The 18,910-nt window shown below is 41.9% G+C and overlaps 1 protein-coding gene across 4 annotated transcripts in view; it reads left to right on the top strand.

Moving 5' to 3' along the window:
• Nucleotides 1-1,002: 1,002 nt before the first annotated feature.
• PLPP1 (phospholipid phosphatase 1) overlaps nucleotides 1,003-18,910 on the top strand; it is a 103,846-nt gene continuing 85,938 nt past the window's right edge. For all 4 annotated transcript variants that reach the window (XM_021702141.2, XM_021702140.2, XM_021702142.2 and 1 more), the window contains exon 1: nucleotides 1,003-1,496. In XM_021702141.2, coding sequence (XP_021557816.1) covers nucleotides 1,439-1,496 — 58 coding nt within the window. In that variant the 5' untranslated portion in view covers nucleotides 1,003-1,438. The remainder of the gene's footprint in view (nucleotides 1,497-18,910) is intronic.

Below are 18,910 nucleotides of genomic sequence, written 5' to 3'. Positions count from 1 at the left end.
TTGATATTTTTTTCCAGGCTTCACCACTTTTTTTTTTTTTTTTAACTGGCTCCACACCCAGCATGGAGCCCAAGGTGGGGCTTGAACTCAGGACTCAGATCTAGACCTGAGCTGGGATCAAGAGTCAGATGGTTAATGGACTGAGCCACCCAGGTGTCCCCAGGCTACACCACTTTTTGACCACAACACAGAGCAGGGATTATCATCCTGATTTTATAGATTAGGAAACTGAGATTGCTAAATCTCTGGTAGGGTCCTCCTAGAACATGGGGTGAAAGGGTTGACACTCGTTCAAATGGTGAGGAAGACTACTGCTATTTGGGGTCAAAATTTTTGCAATAGGAGAAAGAAATTGTGCTTCATTTTGAATATAGTAAAGACAGCTGGGAATTTATAGCCAACAAACAAGCAGAGAGAGGGGGTCAGTGGATGGAAAATTACTATGAAGAAACAGAAAGGCAGGCCAAAGGTGGCGAATAAGGAATTTGATCACGTATCAAAGGCATCAGACATCAAGGAGAGGGATGACTTAGCAGGATTCGTACTAACACTGGGTTCAGCTGGGCCACACTTCAAGGCCTAGGTCGAAGCCCAAGCAAGTAGAAGGCTCATAGGAGCCTAAGTAACGCTTGGTCAAGTCTTCGTCACTGCCTGTCTCGGACCTCTTTAGTATCTAAACCGTATGGATGAGGATGGCTGGCAGAGAGCCGGCGCTCTGGGATCGTAGGTCCAGAACCTAGCTCTCCCTGCCGGCATCAATAACCCCCGGCCAGGGCTAACGAGACCTCCTCCTGCGACCACCGCAGAAACGCCGGTCGGAGCGACGCCCCTTGCCTCGCGCCGGAGGCGCCCCCAACGTCTGCCAGACCGCAGTGCATCCCACTTCAGAGGCGGGCTCCGCAGGTCGGGCGGGGCGGGGCCGGCGGCGCTGATTGGCCAGAACTCTCGGGCTTGGGGTTCCCGGCCCCGCCCCGCCGCCCCATTACTGGCCGCCTAGGCTTCGCCACACTCCCTTCAGCCAGCGAGGCCGCGCGCTGGCGGGTCCCGCGCTGTTCCGCGGGAGGGGCCGAGCCCATGTTCCTCCTCCCTACCGGTCCCATCCTTAAAGCACGAGTTCCGACGCCCCGCCTGTTGGGAGCGGGCGCCGGGATCGGGACAGCGAGCCGCCGGGGCAGGCCAGGGCCTACCGAGGAGGGCCCGAGACCACGGAGCCGCCGCGGCTGGCACGCGAGCGTCTCGGTGTGTGGGAGCTGCGAGGGCAGGGGTCCCGGGCGCCATTGCTGGCCGTCAGAGAGCCGCCTGGACCTCGTCTGCCCTCAGCGGCGCTTCTCCGGTCGAGAGGAGGCATAGCTTGGGGCCGTCGCCACCCCCCCCCGGCCCGGTGTCGTGAATTGTGTGCCTCACCTACCGCCCGCGTCGGGCCGCGGGGGCCGAGACGATGTTTGACAAGACGCGGCTGCCGTACGTGGCCCTTGATGTGCTCTGCGTGTTGCTGGGTACGTACGTGCCGCCGGCCCGAGGGGCGTGTGCGCGCGAGCCCGGGGTGCGGTGTCCCGGTGGGTACGGGCGTGTGTCTTCTGGGAGGGGACTCGCGGGGAGCTGCGGACGGGCGTGGGGGCGGTGTGTGTGCGCCTGACGGGCGCGCCTTTGCAGGGAGAGACTCGGGGGGCGGCTTCCGCAGCCCGGGGATCCCGCTTTGCAGCCTGCACCCCCGGCCCCCGCGTGGTCCCCTCTGTCTGTCTGTCCCCGCCGGTGTGCTGAGCCCAGCTCTGCTTGAACGCTGTTCACGCCTCTGCGCTCCGTCCCTTGCTCCTGTCCTCTGTCTCCCGTTCCACTCCCAACAGAGCGGGGTGGGCTCCTCCCCTCTCTGCTGTAGGGAAACCCGGTCACTGGCTTGTCAGGTTCAGTAGCGACACGGGAGGTTTGATTCACTGGGGATTTTCAGTAACAGGCGCCAGTGCCTGATTTATCTTACTTGTGGGAAGCAGTTTAATTTTTCATCTTTAAAAGGCTAGAACGTTACTAATTAGAAGGTGTTACCCGGTTGTAAATTGTCAGGTTGCAGGTAGGTGTGAGGATGCCAGGTTTCTGCCTGTAGGTCTGAAGCAGCTTGCCTTTTCGGGTGTGTGTGTTTGGGTGTGTGTGCGCGCGCGCGTGCTCCAGACCTGTTTCCTTCTCTGTGCAGACCTTGCCATGGTGTAGCTTTCCATCTCCAGTGACAGCCCACAAGGAGCGCTAGACATCTTTGGCTGCAGCAGCTTTGGCGTTGTCTTCCTCATGGAAGAGTTCATTTCTGGGGCTTCTGGTTGCCAGTTGCTTCTTTCTTTTGACAAGAAAGAATTGAAGTCACCTGGATAAGGGATAGGCGTTGGAAGGAAACTTTCACCTTTTTTTTTTTTTTTTAAAGATTTTATTTATTTATTTAATTGACAGAGACAGCTTGAGGGGGAACACAAGTAGGGGGAGTGGGAGAGGGAGAAGCAGGCTTTTGGCCGAGCAGGGAGCCCGGTACGGGGCTCGATGCCAGGACCCCAGGATCATGACCCGAGCCGAAGGCAGTCGCTTAACCAACTGAGCCACCCAGGCGCCCCGAAACTTTCACCTTTTTAATATGTGTTTTGTAAAGCAGTATGTTGCGAACTATTTAGACTTTATATGTATGTGTGTATATATATATGTATATGATCTGATTGAGGTTTGGGTAGCCCTAGTCAAGTATGGAAGTAAAGTAATGGTACTGGCAAGTTCTTTGGCTGGGGGATCTGTGACTTGAGAATCCTAGGTGCAGGTGTGCATAATATGGCTTTTCACTGATAAGAAATTCCCCGGGTTTGAATCTCGTATTCCACTTTCCTGCCTCATACCCGACCACTTAGGCGCTTGCAATCTTGCTCAATTCTTTTTTTTTTTTTTTTTATTCATGAGAGACAGAGAGAGAGGCAGAGGAGAAGCAGGCTCCCAAGGAGCAGGGAGCCCGATGCGGGACTCGATCCCAGGACGCCGGGATCATGACCTGAGCCGAAGGCAGACGCTTAACCGTCTGATCCACTGAGGCGCCCCCCCCCTTTTTTTTTTAATTCATGAGAGACAGAGAGAGAGAGGCAGAGGGAGAAGCAGGCTCTCAAGGAGCAGGGAGCCCGAATTCTTGCTCAATTCTTAAAAATTCTTTTACCTCTTCTTTGAGGTAAAATCCCTTTTTATTATTTATGAAATAGCTTTATTGTTGACCAGGACACTTCCTGTAGAGCTCCACAGTGAATTCTTGGAGTTAAGTGTAGGAAAGCGAAACAACGTTTTGGAACGCTATTGAAACGCAAGGAATTCTTTCAGATGTCAAGACATACTAATAACTACATTAACTATATGGAAATTTATTGATTTACAATGAAAGGATTATCTTTGGAAAGATGTTAAATTTTATTTTAGTTTTAGATTTGTTTTTTAATTCCAATGTAGTTAGAAAACTGTTATGTTAGTTTCAGGTGTGCAGTAGAGAGACTCAACAATTCTATATATGACTCCGTGCTCATCAATATAAGTGTACTCTTAATCCCCTTCACCTGCTTCACCCATTTCCCCACCCACCTCCCCTCTGGTAAGACGTAAAATTTTTAAATGTACTTTTACTCCTACTCACTGTCAGTAGGGCTTTGTTAAGCTTCATTTATGTTTTAGAGAAGGGAGAGGAAAATGTTTGGTCAGAAGTAATTTTACTAATTCTAATATATTGGATTGTACTCTGTCATTGCTGCACTCTTAGAATTATGTATTAACTTCCTGTTCTCCTACCTCGTGAGAGTTATTAATTTATAAAACAAATGTCAGGTTTTTTCTGTGGGCCAAGCACTGTACTAGGACAAATGAAACCTAATACTGCTTTAAGGTAGCTAAAGCTAATATTAATAACCACAAAGTCATAAGGTAGACCTATATTTTGTTTGTATGTTTTAAAATTTATCTATAATGGAGAAACCTGTATGCAGTACAGTTTTATAAATTGTAAGTTCTTCTTATCGGTGTTTTCAGCATGATGCAAATAGCACATAATTGTACTATAGAGGTAAGAATAATTTTATTGCTACATTGACCTGACAGTTGCAGGATTTATGATGGCTCTCAAAAAGATAAAATTGTGTTTTTGATTTAAATGTCTTCGGTGGTTTTGGAAAAACTTGTTTGGGGACTTAGGGATTAAGTATGTTTTAGAAAAAGATAGAAATTCTTTAGAAAAAGATCTATTTGAAACATGTTTTATCTGTTACTGTATTACTCACAATTCTTTTAAAGTTATTCAGAAGATTTTTATGATGGGCCCAGAATTCCCTTTTCCCAAATAGAAAATGAAGTACTGACTTATTTTAATTTGGTATATAGGATGACATTAGATTTAACAATATTAAGTCTCCATTACAAACAGCAATGAAAGAGAACAGTGGGGGAGGATATAAAAAAACTTTTTCATGCTGAGTTTTGGAAGGCAATACATTTTGATAGCAAATTCACCTTTTTATTGGAGGTTAAGGGTTATTTAATTTTATTTATTTTTTTTAAAGATTTTATTTATTTGACAGCACAAGCAGAGGGAGGAGAGGGAGAAGCAGGCTCCCTGCTGAGCAAGGAGCCCGATGTGGGACTCGATCCCAGGATCCTGGGTTCATGACCCGGGCCGAAGGCAGCCGCTTAACCAACTGAGCCACCCAGGCGTCCCTGTAAGGGTTATTTTAAATTTGGTTTTTATTCACTTTACTGACAGCAGGAGATTGACAGCCTAAAATTAGGGGTTATCAACTTGGCATTAACTTTATTCTTTTTCTGTGGAGAATATGCAGGTAAGAGTTAACTACACCAACAAAAAGATGATTAAGCACTTCTTAAGTACAGGGTTATGTGAAAGTGATTCATAATTACAACGTGAATATGTTCCAGGTTCTGTTAATGACCACCCCAACATCATACAGTGTATCCATTTTAATATGATGATGTTACATGATTGTGTTACATGACTACTTTAAAATTTTATGGAGTGTGATGTCTGTTGAAGTGATCATTAAACATGTGTGTGTGTGTATATGTACATGTACATTTGTACCCCTTGGTCATCTTTATCACTGTAAAACATCACTTCCTCCATCTGATAATACCCAAATGATTAGTTCCTTCAGTGGATGTGGTAAGTTCTTGGAAAAAGAGTCAGAATTTTGAGAGATGGTATGTATTTGAAATGGAGCATGGTCTTGACATCTTTCTCTGGCTCTTTTGATGATGAGTTCTATCATTGTAGAAAAGGCGGGCTATAAGCATCCGAGCACACAAGAAAAGTTGCTCTATAGGGAATGATAGCAGGCTGGTGTGAAAGGAGCAATGTTTTTGCCCAGTGTGTTAAACGGTGTCCTGAATAAAACTTACTAGTGTTTAATTACTGAGAGTCATTCCAGATTTTATCCACAATGGCTTAAGGCTGCCAGTTAGTGGACACCGAGTCCACTGATGGATTCAGTGCACATTGATTGAAGGCTGATTCTGCCAGGTCCATGTTAGGTGCTAGGGATACAAAGATGAGTAAGGCAATCCTTGCCCTAAAGGAGATCAGGGTCTAATGAAGAACAAACAAACATGTTATATTACATCATGATAAGCGTTATAATGGAGGTATGGAATAAGTGCCCTTTGAGTACAGAGAAGGGAGTTGTCTTAGACCTGATCCATTATAAATAAATGGTTTGTTTGTTTATCCTTAGTGATGCAGAAGTGACAAAAGTTTCCTGGAATATTTCTTAGAATCTTTTTTTTTTCCTCCCCAACTTGATGCAAGGCAGTAGGGACCCAAGTAAGTTTATGACTTTTTTGAAGACCATCCTATGGTGTCTAGAAGGTGTAACTGGCAAAAACTTTTTATGTGCTTGTGTTTTGCTGTGTGGCAGTCATTTAGAATACCTTTTTGGCCTTCATATTCTCCTTTTGCCCCTCCAGCTTTGTTCTCCACTTTGCTCTGTGCTCTGGGAAGCAGGCAAATTATATGGGCTCTATCAACTGACCTCTTGCTTTATGGTTTCTGTTTGGCTTTGGCTGGTGGTACATCAGTAGGAGGCCTGGAAGATCCAGTTCTTTCCTGCTGAATTTGTGTTGCTAGAGCTGTTCTGTGGTTTGTGAGTAGGTCACAGCTTCTTTTCGATGGCCCTCTCTGCCAGTCAGCTCCAGTTACAGATCTTTCTGGGTTCTGGTAACCCCTTAATTGCCCCTTTAGGCCTAATGATGATAATGGCCTCCTGATGTTGGTAGCTTGGGAGTATTCCACCATCCTTTGCTACTTTCCCTAAATCTTGCCTCTACTTACAAAGATGGTTCCTTCATTAAATTCTCTTGAATACCCTTTTTGACTGTTTTTGTGGTTTGTTTGTTTTTGGTTGGGACCCTACTAATGACATTCATACGTGTCCAAAACAGATTTGAGGTAGCTTCCCTTTCTGCACTTAACACCGTTCACAGCTGCTCTTTATAGCAGGTGCAAACAGAAGCGCATGGGCTCTCTTCTTAGAAGAGGTTGGTCATAGTTTCCTTAGCAAGCTCCAAATGTGGTATCACCATTATGCCAAATCAGAGTCAATAGATTAAGAATAAAATCTGGCAGCAAAAAACTGGCAACCAATAGTAGGTGTTTGTAGAATCCCTGTTACTTGTTCTTCCTCAGTACTTATCTCAAATACTGATACCATATGTTGTTGCCATGATACTGACATCATTCTACCCCTTAGTATTACTCCTGAGGAGTGGTCCCTTTCCTGTCTCTCAGTTTGGGCCTGTATCTCAAGGAAGAAACAATCAAGTATTCAGTGAAAGATTCTCACTTGCTAAATAGTCTGCAGCATTTTGTGCCTTCCCTTTTTTCCTAACGTTTATTTGTTCATTCATTCATTATTGAACATGTATTTGTTTAGTATCTGGTAGGTGCTTGGCATTGTGTTGGATGCTGAAGATAAAAATAAGTAAATCAATACATAAATTGGACATAATGCTTATCCTGATTGCTAGCCATTTCAACCTCCATTAACTTTTGTTAAGCACACTTCTTTTGCTTCTGATGAAAGTTTACTGTGTTTATTTCTCTTTTTTATATAACTTTTCTCTTTCCTCCAAGCCACAGTGAGAGGGAAGGGATCTCAGAAAATGAACAAAAATGTGTTAAGCTGGGGCACCTGGGTGGCTCAGTCGTTAAGCGTCTGCCTTCGGCTCAGGTCACGATCCCAGAGTCCTGGGATCGAGCCCCGCATCGGGCTCCCTGCTCCGCGGGAAGCCTGCTTCTCCCTCTCCCACTCCCCCTGCCTGTGTTCCCTCTCTCGCTGTGTCTCTCTCTGTCAAATAAATAAAAATAAAATCTTTAAAAAAAAAAAAAAAATGTGTTTTTTTTTTTTTTTTAAAGCCTGTTTTTTTAAAAAAGCCTTTTTTTAAAAAAAGCCTGTTGCAGGCTTTTTCGAAACCTTTGGCCAGTTTTGAATAAAAGCAGAGGCCTGGAAGAAGATGCTACTGTTTGGCTCCAGTTGGCTTTATACACTTGAGTTTTTTTTTTTTTAAAGATTTTATTTATTTATTTGAGAGAGAGAGAATGAGAGACAGAGAGCATGAGAGGGAGGAGGGTCAGAGGGAGAAGCAGACTCCCCGCCGAGCAGGGAGCCCGATGCGGACCGATCCTGGGACTCCAGGATCATGACCTGAGCCGAAGGCAGTCGCTTAACCAACTGAGCCACCCAGGCGCCCTATACACTTGAGTTTTAACTTAAACTTACCTTGCTTGGAATAAAGTATGGAAATGTTCAGAGAATGGTCTTCTCTATAGATTTTATGAAATGTAAATTCTTCCTTTATATTCAGTTTGAATTACATCCTCTTGGAACCTCATGGACATGCTGTGGATCTTGATTAATCTTTTTCTTGTTTAATCATTTTTGGCTGAGCTCTACCAAAGTTTCCTATCTGCTCAGCTTGGGGAGTTATTCTGATTCTTGTGGATAAGAAATTGAAGTTTAAATTGTTGTTATTGACCCTATTAAAGAAGTTGGAAGAAAGTCACTAAACTCTCAGATTTTAAGTAATCCAGTTAAAATGTAGCTTACACTTTATGGAAAGGAATTTGGAATGTTAATTGTCCACTTCCTCCTAATTTAGGTGACTTAATTCAGCATTTGGTTTAGAAGTACACAATCCATGTAATCTAGTTAGGGATTATATAGACACTGTTTTGTCTCTCTTACTGTCTTTTTAGAAAGCACTCACCATTCAGATAGTATGAACAGTGGTTACAAGTAGCTTTCTTCTTCCAGCCTTCTTATTTACTTACCTTATTTTTCATTTTTACAATTTTTTTCCTTCTCTCTTCTCTTCCTCCTTTTATTCTTCCCTTCAGCCTTCTTGCTGTCTAGGTTTAAAACCCAGATGGCTTAAACAGAGTTGTTGTTTTGTTTTGGCCTGAAACTAGCCTAATGGGAGTTTGGGAATGACTTTTTCTTTATAAACTATAAGTTTTTCTTTTTCTTTAAAATAATACAGAGGTAACATAGTCTAGTGATGGACTCTTGATCTAAATTGCTTAGGTTCACATTTCACTTCCTCTCTTTACTAGCTGTGTGACCTTGGGCAATTTTCTTCTTTGTGCCTCTTTTCCTAATAAAAGTACCTACTTTAAGGTTGTTGTGAGGCTTAAGTGAGTCAGTATGTAAAGAGCTTAGAATAGTGCCTTGAACTTAATGTACATATGTTTGTCAAATAAAATTAATCCTCTCTAATCCTACCAACTGTAACATAATTTTAGTAGAAATAACATAAACTAGTTTTGTGTTAGGTACAAAAACACTCACAAACTTTGAAATGTTTCCCATGAATACTCATGGAATGTCTTTGAAGCTTATAGATCATCTTGAAATAGTAGTGTTGTATCAGTCATGTGTAAAAACCACATATATGATCTCCAAGTAGTGGTAATCCCAGCAGTGGAGGAAATTGATCTGGGTAGGTCTGTGTTAGAGAGTAATTAAACAAATGGAAAAACTTTATACGTTCATAAATCCTGAATTTCAGCTTAATCAAGAAAATGGAGTTAGCTGTACTCTGTGTCACCCTCACTATTTTTATTGCCCAGGCCATAGAAATGGTCACTCCTCGTATAAAAAGTGGACTTCATTTAAAAAAATTTTTTGAATGACCTTAATTGTACATCCTCATTTGTGTAAATTCTATTATTTGAATTCTCTGCAATTAAGTGGACTGCAAACAAAAAACTGTTGTGTAATATTTCTCCATATCCTCTTTTCCCTCTACTCTTGCTTTTTTCAACCAGATATTTATTTCGATATATCTTAATCTGAAATTGTTCTTTTCGGGTGTGTGTGTGTCCAGTGCTAGATTTTTTAAATATTTGATTTTGAATTATCTTTATTTATTGAGCACGCATTATGTGTTTAATACAATGTTAGCTATAAATATCACTGTGAGAAAGATAATGTCTTTAGTCTTTAAGACAATTACAGATGTTTGTAAATGCCACAAAAAAATTAAAACAAGGTTAGAAGAGAGTGAGATGGGGCGCCTGGGTGGCTCAGTCGTTAAGCGTCTGCCTTCGGCTCAGGTCATGATCCCAGGGTCCTGGGATCGAGCCCCACATCGGGCTCCCTGCTCTGAGGGAAGCCTGCTTCTCCCTCTCCCACTCCCCCTGCTTGTGTTCCTGCTCTCGCTATGTCTCTCTCTGTCAAATAAATAAATAAAATCTTTAAAAAAAAAAAAAGAGTGAGATGGTGGAGGGTGCAATCTCAAGGAAGGATTCTCTGAGGAGGGGGTATTTGAATTGGCTGTGGAGGAACTGGAAGAAGTTGATTCTAGGTTTAGGGAAGAGCAGGTGTTAAGGGCCAAACGGCAAAGAGGATTTTGTAACAGGAATTGTAACATTTGTAACAGTGTGACTGGAATGTAATATGCGTCCATGGCATTTGTAATAGTGAATTTTGTAACTTACTTCTAAATGTCAAAGTCGATAATAATAACTGACAGTTGTTTAGTGCTTACTAGGCCCAGTGTGGCCTGTAAAGTATCTTTTTTTTTTTTTTTAAAGATTTCATTTATTTGTTTGACAGACACATGGCTAGAGAGGGAACATAAGCAGGGGGAGTGGGAGAGGGAGAAGCAGGCTTCCCGCTGAGCAGGGAGCCGGATGCTGGGCTCGATCCCAGGACCCTGAGATCATGACCGAGCCGAAGGCAGACGCTTAATGACTGAGCCACCCAGGCGCCCCGGCCTGTAAAGTATCTTAACAACTTGATCAGGGAGGGTAGCTTGGTCATCTCCATTCTGTAGGTCATAGAACTGAAGGCTAGAGTAATTGGGAGACTCTCCCAATGGAACCCAGCTAAGAAGTGGTATAGTCAGGAATTGGGAAATGCATTTTTAAGGATTATAAATTTTGAATGTGGATTCACTGGTCCAGATTTAGGAAAGGTGCCAATAAATGGAGAGGTTGAGGAAGGAGAGGTTAGGGGATTAGCTGACTCTAAAAACAATCATTATTTTTAGGTAGCCTAATTGTTTTATGACTATCTGAATTCTGTATGATGTACTTCAGAGTCTATTTCTTTCTTTCTTTTTTTTTTTTTTAAAGATTTATTCATTTGAGAGAGCGAGAATGAGAGAGAGTACATGAGAGGGGGGAGGGTCAGAGGGAGAAGCAGGCTCCTTGCCGAGCAGGGAGCCCAATGCGGGACTCGATCCCAGGACTCCAGGATCATGACCTGAGCCGAAGGCAGTTGCTTAACCAACTGAGCCACCCAGGCGCCCCAGAGTCTATTTCTACTTACGATATTTTGAGCATGTGCCTGCTGTCCAAAGGAGGCAATTTAATTTTTCATAACTCAAACTCCTCATTACTGCTAAGAGTTTGCCAGGAGAGTATATCATACTGGAAGATGTAACTAACTTGCCCTGTTTGGTAACATACCCACAGATTTTTTTTTTCAGATAGCGTTGTCGTGGGCATTTCTATACAGGAAAGGAAGACCTTTGTCCTTCACTGTATTTCATGTGAGTCATGTGTTATAGAGTTCAGAGTCACCTTTGGTAACTCATTCCAGCAGATGTAGTTAGAATCTCATGGTTTAGTTCTCAGTTGTCATTGCTTGGAAATATTTCCTGAGTCTTTTTTCGGGGTGGGGTGCCTAGGAAAATGACATATAGGAAATGTGTACTGGATGAGCTCTTGAGTTAATTGGCAGCTTGTTAAGCCTGGTTCTGCCTTGCCTTTTGGTACATTTACATCAGCACTGAGAGAGATGGGTTGGCTGCTTAGGTGCTCTAGGGGTAAATGAGGAAAAGCAAACCATCATTCACTGGATACCTAAATGAGCCTTTGGTAAGTGTCTTACAGAAACTCATGCAATCATCACAAAACTCTGAGGTGTTAGCTTCATTTTATGTCATAGCACTGGAAAACAAAAATGGGTAGAAAAATAAAACAAAAGTCAGGTATCTCAAATAGCTCTTGCTTACTGTGGAAGACAGACTCGTAAGAAACAGTGACAATACTGTATGGTAAGTTGAGTGCTGATAGGTCCCAGCTTTGAAGTTACTAAGAGTGAGAGAGACAGGGTCTCCATCCTGGAAGAGGTACACAGAGCCTTGTAAATGGAGATTGGTAGGTATTTTAATGAAGTCTATTATATTTCAAAATGATTTCTCCTGAGATGATTGCTTTTACTTTCTAGCAGAGATAACGTATACCTTTGGGAACATTACTTTTAGTTAGTGCTAAATTCTGTAAATAATCCTGTAGACAGTTTAGGCCCCATCTGTATTACCTGGTGAAGACACAGGAGGAGGGTGCTTAGAAAGTGTGTGGCACATGGTAAGCATTCAGATATTTGCAACATGAATGTATAGGCAGTGTATTTAAGTCAGCCACTCCTCCAGGGTTTGAGTTTTAGCTCCATCTATTACTAACTCTATGATGTTGGGCAGGTCGCTTCAACTCTGTGAGTTTTGTCATCTAATGAGGAAAAAGATGTTAATAGTGCATTCCTCATATTGCTGTGAAATTAGATGAGATAATGTATGAGACAATGTATATGAAGTGTTTAGCATAGTGAAGTGTTTAGTATAGTCCTGGCCCGTGCTGTTATCATTATTAAATTAATAAACCAATTTGATACCACTGACACAGTCTGTTATTCAAATTTGATGTCACATGTTAGTGACTTTTCTTTTGGAACATTATTTAGTGTAGTTCTAGTTTCAGCTTAAAGAGCATTGAGATAGGAATCTGGTTCGTATTTCATTTTTTAGTGCCCAGATCATTTTGGGAAATTTTTTTTTTTTTTGAAAGATTTTATTTTATCTATTTGACAGAGAGAGACACAGCGAGAGAGGGAACACAAGCAGGGGGAGTGGGAGAGGGAGAAGCAGGCTTCCCGCTGAGCAGGGAGCCCGATGTGGGGCTCGATCCCAGGACCCCAGGATCCTGACCCGAGCCGAAGGCAGACGCTTAACACCTGAGCCACCCAGGCGCCCCTTGGGAAATGTTTCAGTTACTTCTAACTTATTTCTTTCTGGGATCAGATACCTCAGTAAGATCTTCTGATTTTACTTCTAGGTGAACAGTATTCCCACAGCTCGTAGGCAAGGTACCCAAATGAGTGTTTGTGGATGGAGAGAAAATAGTAAAATAGAAATAGGTGTGTGCGCTAGTAAGGGCATGGTTTGGATAGTGGTAACTTCTCTTAGTTCTCAGTTCCTAAAACATGAAGGTTTTAGGTCTTAAATATAAACTGGTCAAGAGCTAACTTGTAGTTCAGGTTGAAGGAGCTAAACATAACCTGTTCTCATCATAACTTCTTTTGATCAGTAAGAAGTTATCCTTTCTTCTTTCCACAGAGTTTAAGAAGCAGATGTATATAGTGGTCACACCCATCTGCAGTGTTCTGGGATGGCCCCATTTTAGCTAATAGCCTTCTGCATAAAGGCAGTTTGTTAAATGTGTGACTAAATGTAATTAAAAGTCATACTTTTATGGTATTAACTTTAAAACTATTATTAAACACAATTTTTCAGGCGACATCCCAATTTAATTTGGAAAATATACTTAACATAGTTGTGCAGTGTAACAGAAGCAAGTGACATTTATATTACTTTCTTTTTCAAATGGCATAGATATGAGAAAGGAATTTCCAAATATGTATTGTTTCTGACCCAGCGGTCAAGTTGGCAAAAAGGTTTTAAATTGTGATGTTATCAAAACTTGTTAGGCAGGTTATGGGTAATATTCAACTTTATAGCTAGTGTTGGATATCTACATTAATACTAACTTTATGTACCACAATATGAATGAGATTCTAAGTGCTGCCATTGGAGATAGCCTAATTATGAACCAAATATAATAACAGGTAAATTACCTTTATGGAGATGTTTTTGCATTGACTTTCCCCCTTGCTTAGGATTTGATGTCATGGAGATTTTCCAGTGAGTGCAATTTCTTTATGTAACTACACAGTTCAAAGTATGGTCTAGTAGTGAAAGCAGTTGGCTTGGAAGTCAAATTCTGGTCTTGCTTCTGCTACTCTCAGTGATCACGTGGGCAGGATCTCATGGGCTGCTTCATTTATTCATGTGTAATTTATAAAGAGAATAATACCTGCCTGCATATATCTCAGGACTGTAGTGGTAAGCAAACTTTGCTTATCAAGAAGAGTCACTTGTGGGGCGCCTGGGTGGCTCAGTCATTGAGTGTCTGCCTTTGGCTCAGGTCACAGTCCCAGGGTCCTGGGATCGAGCCCCGCATCGGGCTCCCCGCTCGGCGGGAAGCCTGCTTCTCCCTCTCCCACTCCCCCTGCTTGTGTGCCCTCTCTTGCTGTGCCTCTCTCTCTGTCAAATAAATAAACGAAATCTTAAAAAAAAAAAAAAAAAAAAAAAGAGTCCGTTGCTACAGAATATATTACAGCAGTTGACACCAGTGGACTCACAAGGAAGTCCAAGAAGGAAGAGAGAGCACATAGTATACAAAGGGGTGTTTTGAGCAACTGGAACAGACCTGTAGGCGATCAATTATAAATCTAGTCTGGCCAAGAATGGTGTGAATGTTGTCAGCAGAAAGTAGGAAAAAGCTGAAAACTGTTTAGGTAGTAGTGATGGGTCCTGATACAAAGTAACAGGCCCCCTGCTTGAGTTTTCTCTTTTGCCATACTTAGGTACACAGTTTTATCAGTGACAAAGGGGCTCAGGAAATCTGGAACTAGTTTGTTATTCCAGTATCAGTCATACTGTGAGAAATGGGGGTATGTGCTATCTTGAAAAGCCAGTGCAAAGTATAATTTGGTCAGACTGAAATTTCAGTGAAGGGAGATGTTCATTTTTTTAAAAAAAGATTAATGTTCACCTACCATTTAATTAAAAAGGGAAAGAAACCACAGTTTTAACTTAGTCTGCTGAATATCAGGAGATTATTGTATCAATAGCAGTTTGTCTTTAGTAAAGTCTGTCAAATTCTTTTGGCAAAGATCTGACACACCAAGGGAATCTCTTCTAACCTTGTCATTTGCTTGTGCTATGTTCTTTTCCATTGACCTGCTGAATAATAAACAGGTGAGAGATATTCTTTGAAATAGAGTAATTACATTATCTGAGATTGTGTTTCTGTTTTCCTCAGTACAGACTAGTTCATTAGCCAATTAATGATTGGAATGGTGAGACCTCAATGTTCCTGTATAGCTGTAGCTGTCTGACTGATTTATTACTATGTGGGCCATTGGGATATAGATACCATTGAACAGTTAAGGATTTCATCTACTTTATAGCCATGGAAACTCAACACCAATTAAAAATATAGCAGAATTAAAATTCCATGGCCAAAGTTGTAAGAAAATCTTGACAAAATTGAGTCCTATTTAAGAGCATATTTTTTGTTTGCTAGTAATTTAAAACATACATTTAAAAGCACTGAGCTATTCAATAGTCGTTACTGAAATTTTATTTTATTTATTTACTTAATTTTTTTTTTAAAGATTTTATTTATTTATTTGAGAGAGAGAGAGAATGAGAGACAGAGGGCATGAGAGGGAAGAGGGCAGAGGGAGAAGCAGACCCCCCGCTGAGCAGGGAGCCCGATGTGGGACTCGATCCCAGGACTCCAGGATCATGACCTGAGCCGAAGGCAGTCTCTTAACCAACTGAGCCACCCAGGCGCCCTATTTACTTAATTTTTTAAAAGATTTTATTTATTCGTCTGAGACACAGAGATACCGAGAGAGAGAGAGGCAGAGGGAGAAGGAGAAGCAGGCTCCTCGCTGAGCCAGGAGCCCTTTGTGGGGCTCAATCCCATGACCCTGGGATCATGACCTGAGCCAAAGGCAGACGCTTAACCATCTGAGCCACCCAGGTGCCCATTACTGAAATTTTAAACTCAAGTGAGCCTCTATAGCCTAAAGGCCCTGATGTGGGCTTTAGCTAAATTACTTCTTTAAAAAAATTGTTTTTAAATTTAAATTAGCCAACATTATAGTACATCATTAGTTTCAGATGTAGTGTTCAGTGATTCATCAGTTGCATAGAACACCAATGCTCATTGTAAATAAATAACTTCTAAGAAAAAGGGAGGCAAAAAGGAGAGTGGGGAAAAGGAAAACAAAGGAAATGAAGGAAGTAAATATTGCTGGATGGTCTGTTTTTGCCTTCTTAGAGGAGTTCAGAAGAGGATGAAGCTTCTTTGATAGAAGGGATGAGAGAATTAATCATGAGGATGTGCTTCATAAAGGCCCGAGATTGCTTGCTGCCCAGTAAAGAGATTGTGGTGGAGATTCTGATTTTTCATTTGGAAAAATTCAAGGGTCATATTTATAGTGATTTAAAATTACTGAAGTAAGGAACTTGTCCTTTAGGTTGGTCAATTAATTCAACCTATGTCTAGGATTTACTAGGGGAGAAAAGTCAGATTACTGAAAAAATGCTATGTTAGTTACCCATATTTCCTGTCTTTGGACTTTTCATGATTAAGAATGAGCTATTGGGGTGGGGGGTGCCTGGGTGGCTCAGTCAGTAAGCATCTGACTCTTGATCTCAGTTCTGGTCTTGATCTCAGGGTTGTGAGTTGAAGCCAAGCCCCGCTTTGGGCCCCACACTGGGCATGGAGCCTACTTAAAAAAAAAAAAAAGAAATATTGAGGTAGGGGGACAGCATAACTTGGTTGATATGTTGTGAGTTGAAGTTGTATAGAGGTAGAGGAGTTTGACATTTTGAACTGTCAGATATAACAAATAATGAAACCTTACGGTTTAATCAGGGGCTAGCCATAAGCATATTTCAGTGAGTTACCTAAATATAATTCAGGAGAAGGTGTTTATGTAATATGAGATACAGACATATACTATAATAAAGGGTGTGAATCATATATGTGTATCCATCTTATCTATGCAAAGTATTATTAGCCAGAATAAGAGGGAAACAGACTGTGTTCCATTTTAAAGAGGCTAGATAGAATGCAGGGTGAGTTTACCTTGGAGTTTCAACAGAACTTTATTTAAAAAAATTTGTGTTTTACCAAGATATGAAATAATTTCCATTTATTTTTACTAATGTGTAAAAGTCTTTAGAGAATTCTTTTGTATTATGGGATGCATAAAAGTTAAGTGTGTGGACACTGGAAACATACAAGTCTGAGTTTGAATTCCAGTTCTTTCACCTATAATTAGGATAAATCCCCCACGTTCACAGCTTCAGTTTCTTTATCTGAAAAGGGCTGGGTCTTTATCTGCATACTCTCTTTGGCTTATGTACATTACATAGTAGGCATTTGTTTATTCCACAAGTATTTGTCTCATGTTGTGTGCCGCACTTTTTTTTTTTTAAAGATTTTATTTATTTCTTAGAGTGAGAGAGTGTGAGAGAGAGAGCACACAAGCCGGGATAGGGACAGAGGGACAGGGAGAAACAGACTCCCTGCTGAGCAGGCCCCCCGCCCCCGACTCGGGGCTGGATCCCAGGACCCTGGGATCATGACCTGAGCTGAAAGCAGACGCTTAACTGACTGAGCCACCCAGGCGCCTCTATGTGCCACACTCTTAAGCAGAGGAGATTCATAGAATCACACAAATAAATAGAAAAATGAACCAGTAAGTGCTATAAAGGAGAGAGATGGGTATTATGAGGGCTTATAAAAAGAGTTTTGAATAGGAGAATGTGCGATAGCTTTTTAAAATGATGACTTTGGCTATAGGATAGAATAATAGATGGATGAGGCCTGGAAAAGAATGGATTTAGGGAGATGAGTTCAAAGGCTGTTGAAATAGTCCAAGTGAGATCATGGTAGTGAGACTAAAGAGGTAATGGTGGAGATGGAGAAAGGTGGATGGATTTGAAGATTCTGGGAGGTAAAATGGAAAGGTTTTGGTGACACACTGAATGTGGGAAGTTGGAGATAGCAAGGATAGTTCTGAACGTTCTGGCTTGTTTAATGGATGGATATTGATTCCTGCCAGTTACTGAGCTGCAGAGCACTAGGAGAGAACCTGATCTGAAATAGGAAGAGGGGTCTGGAAAAGATAATGATTTTGGTTTTGGTTTACTTTTTTTTTTTTTTTTTTAAGATTTTATTTATTTATTTGGGAGAGACAAAGATAGCGACAGAGAGCAAGAGCGAGAAGAGCGAGCATGAGTGGGGAGGAGAGGGAGAAGCAGGCTCTCCGCTGATCAGGGGGATCGAGCCCAGGTGCCCCGATTCTGGTTTATATTTAAGGTGCCTTTGAGATTTTGAGGAGGAAGTGTCAAGTCCTTGTTTGCATAAATGGGTCTAGAGCTCAGAGGAATGGTCTGACTTTTGGGAGGGAGTCACTGACATATTAATGGTAATTGAAGTTAAGAGAATTGGTGAAATCTCAAACAGGAGTTACAAAGTGAGAAGGAGAGAAGGTTTAAGACGGAGCTTTGAGAAACCACCTTGCAGATTGTGGGAAGAAATGGAGAACACCAAGACTGAGAGGGAACATTAAAAGCTAGGAGAATGTTTCTGGAAAGCCAAGTGAAGAGAGTGCCCAAGGAAAGAGTGGTAACAATGTCTATATTCTCCTGAAAGGTCCAGTAAGATAAAGTCTGTAAAGTGTCCATTGGATTTAGTTACACAAAGGTCATTGATAATCTCATGTAAGGAAGCAATTTCCATACTGGAGTGGTCTGAAAAGTGGGTATTGGATGAAGACATGGAAATTGTGGGTATTAGTAATTACTTTAAAATGTTGGGGGGACGCCTGGTTGGCTCAGTCAGTTAAGCAGCTGCCTTCGGCTCAGGTCATGATCCAAGGGTCCTGGGACTGAGTCCTGCATTGGGCTCCTTGCTCAGCGGGGAGCCTGCTTCTCCCTCTGTCCCTCCCCCTGCTTGTGCGTGCTCTCTGACAAATTCAAAAAAATATGTTTAAAAAAAAAATGTTGGACTGAGAAAGGCGAGTATAGTAGAGAAGATTCCAAACACAGGCCAGAAGAATCATTTCTGAGAATGGGAGATCAGTTAGGGCTATCAGCTGATACACTAATAGCCTAAAATAATAGGTTGTCATGGTTACCTATGATATGCCAGTTGGGGGAAGAATGATCTTGCCAGATATAGGAATATCTTTTATTTTTTAAAATAAATTCCCAAGTGTATGTGTGTGAGTGTGGTTTTTTTTTTTTTTTTTAAGATTTTATTTATTTGACAGAGATAGCGAGAGCAGGAACACAAGCAGGGCGGGTGGGAGAGGGAGAAGCAGGCTTCCCACTGAGCAGGGAGCCTGATGTGGGGCTCGATCTCAGGACCCTGGGATCATGATCAGAGCCGAAGACAGACGCTTAACGACTCAGCCACCCAGGCACCCCGTGTGTGTGTGTTTTTTTTTTTTTAAAGATTTTATTTATTTATTTG

Source organism: Neomonachus schauinslandi, chromosome 7 (genome assembly GCF_002201575.2).
Source record: "Neomonachus schauinslandi chromosome 7, ASM220157v2, whole genome shotgun sequence".
NCBI classification, from domain to species: Eukaryota; Metazoa; Chordata; class Mammalia; order Carnivora; family Phocidae; genus Neomonachus; species Neomonachus schauinslandi.
This window is presented reverse-complemented; position numbering and strand designations above follow the sequence as displayed.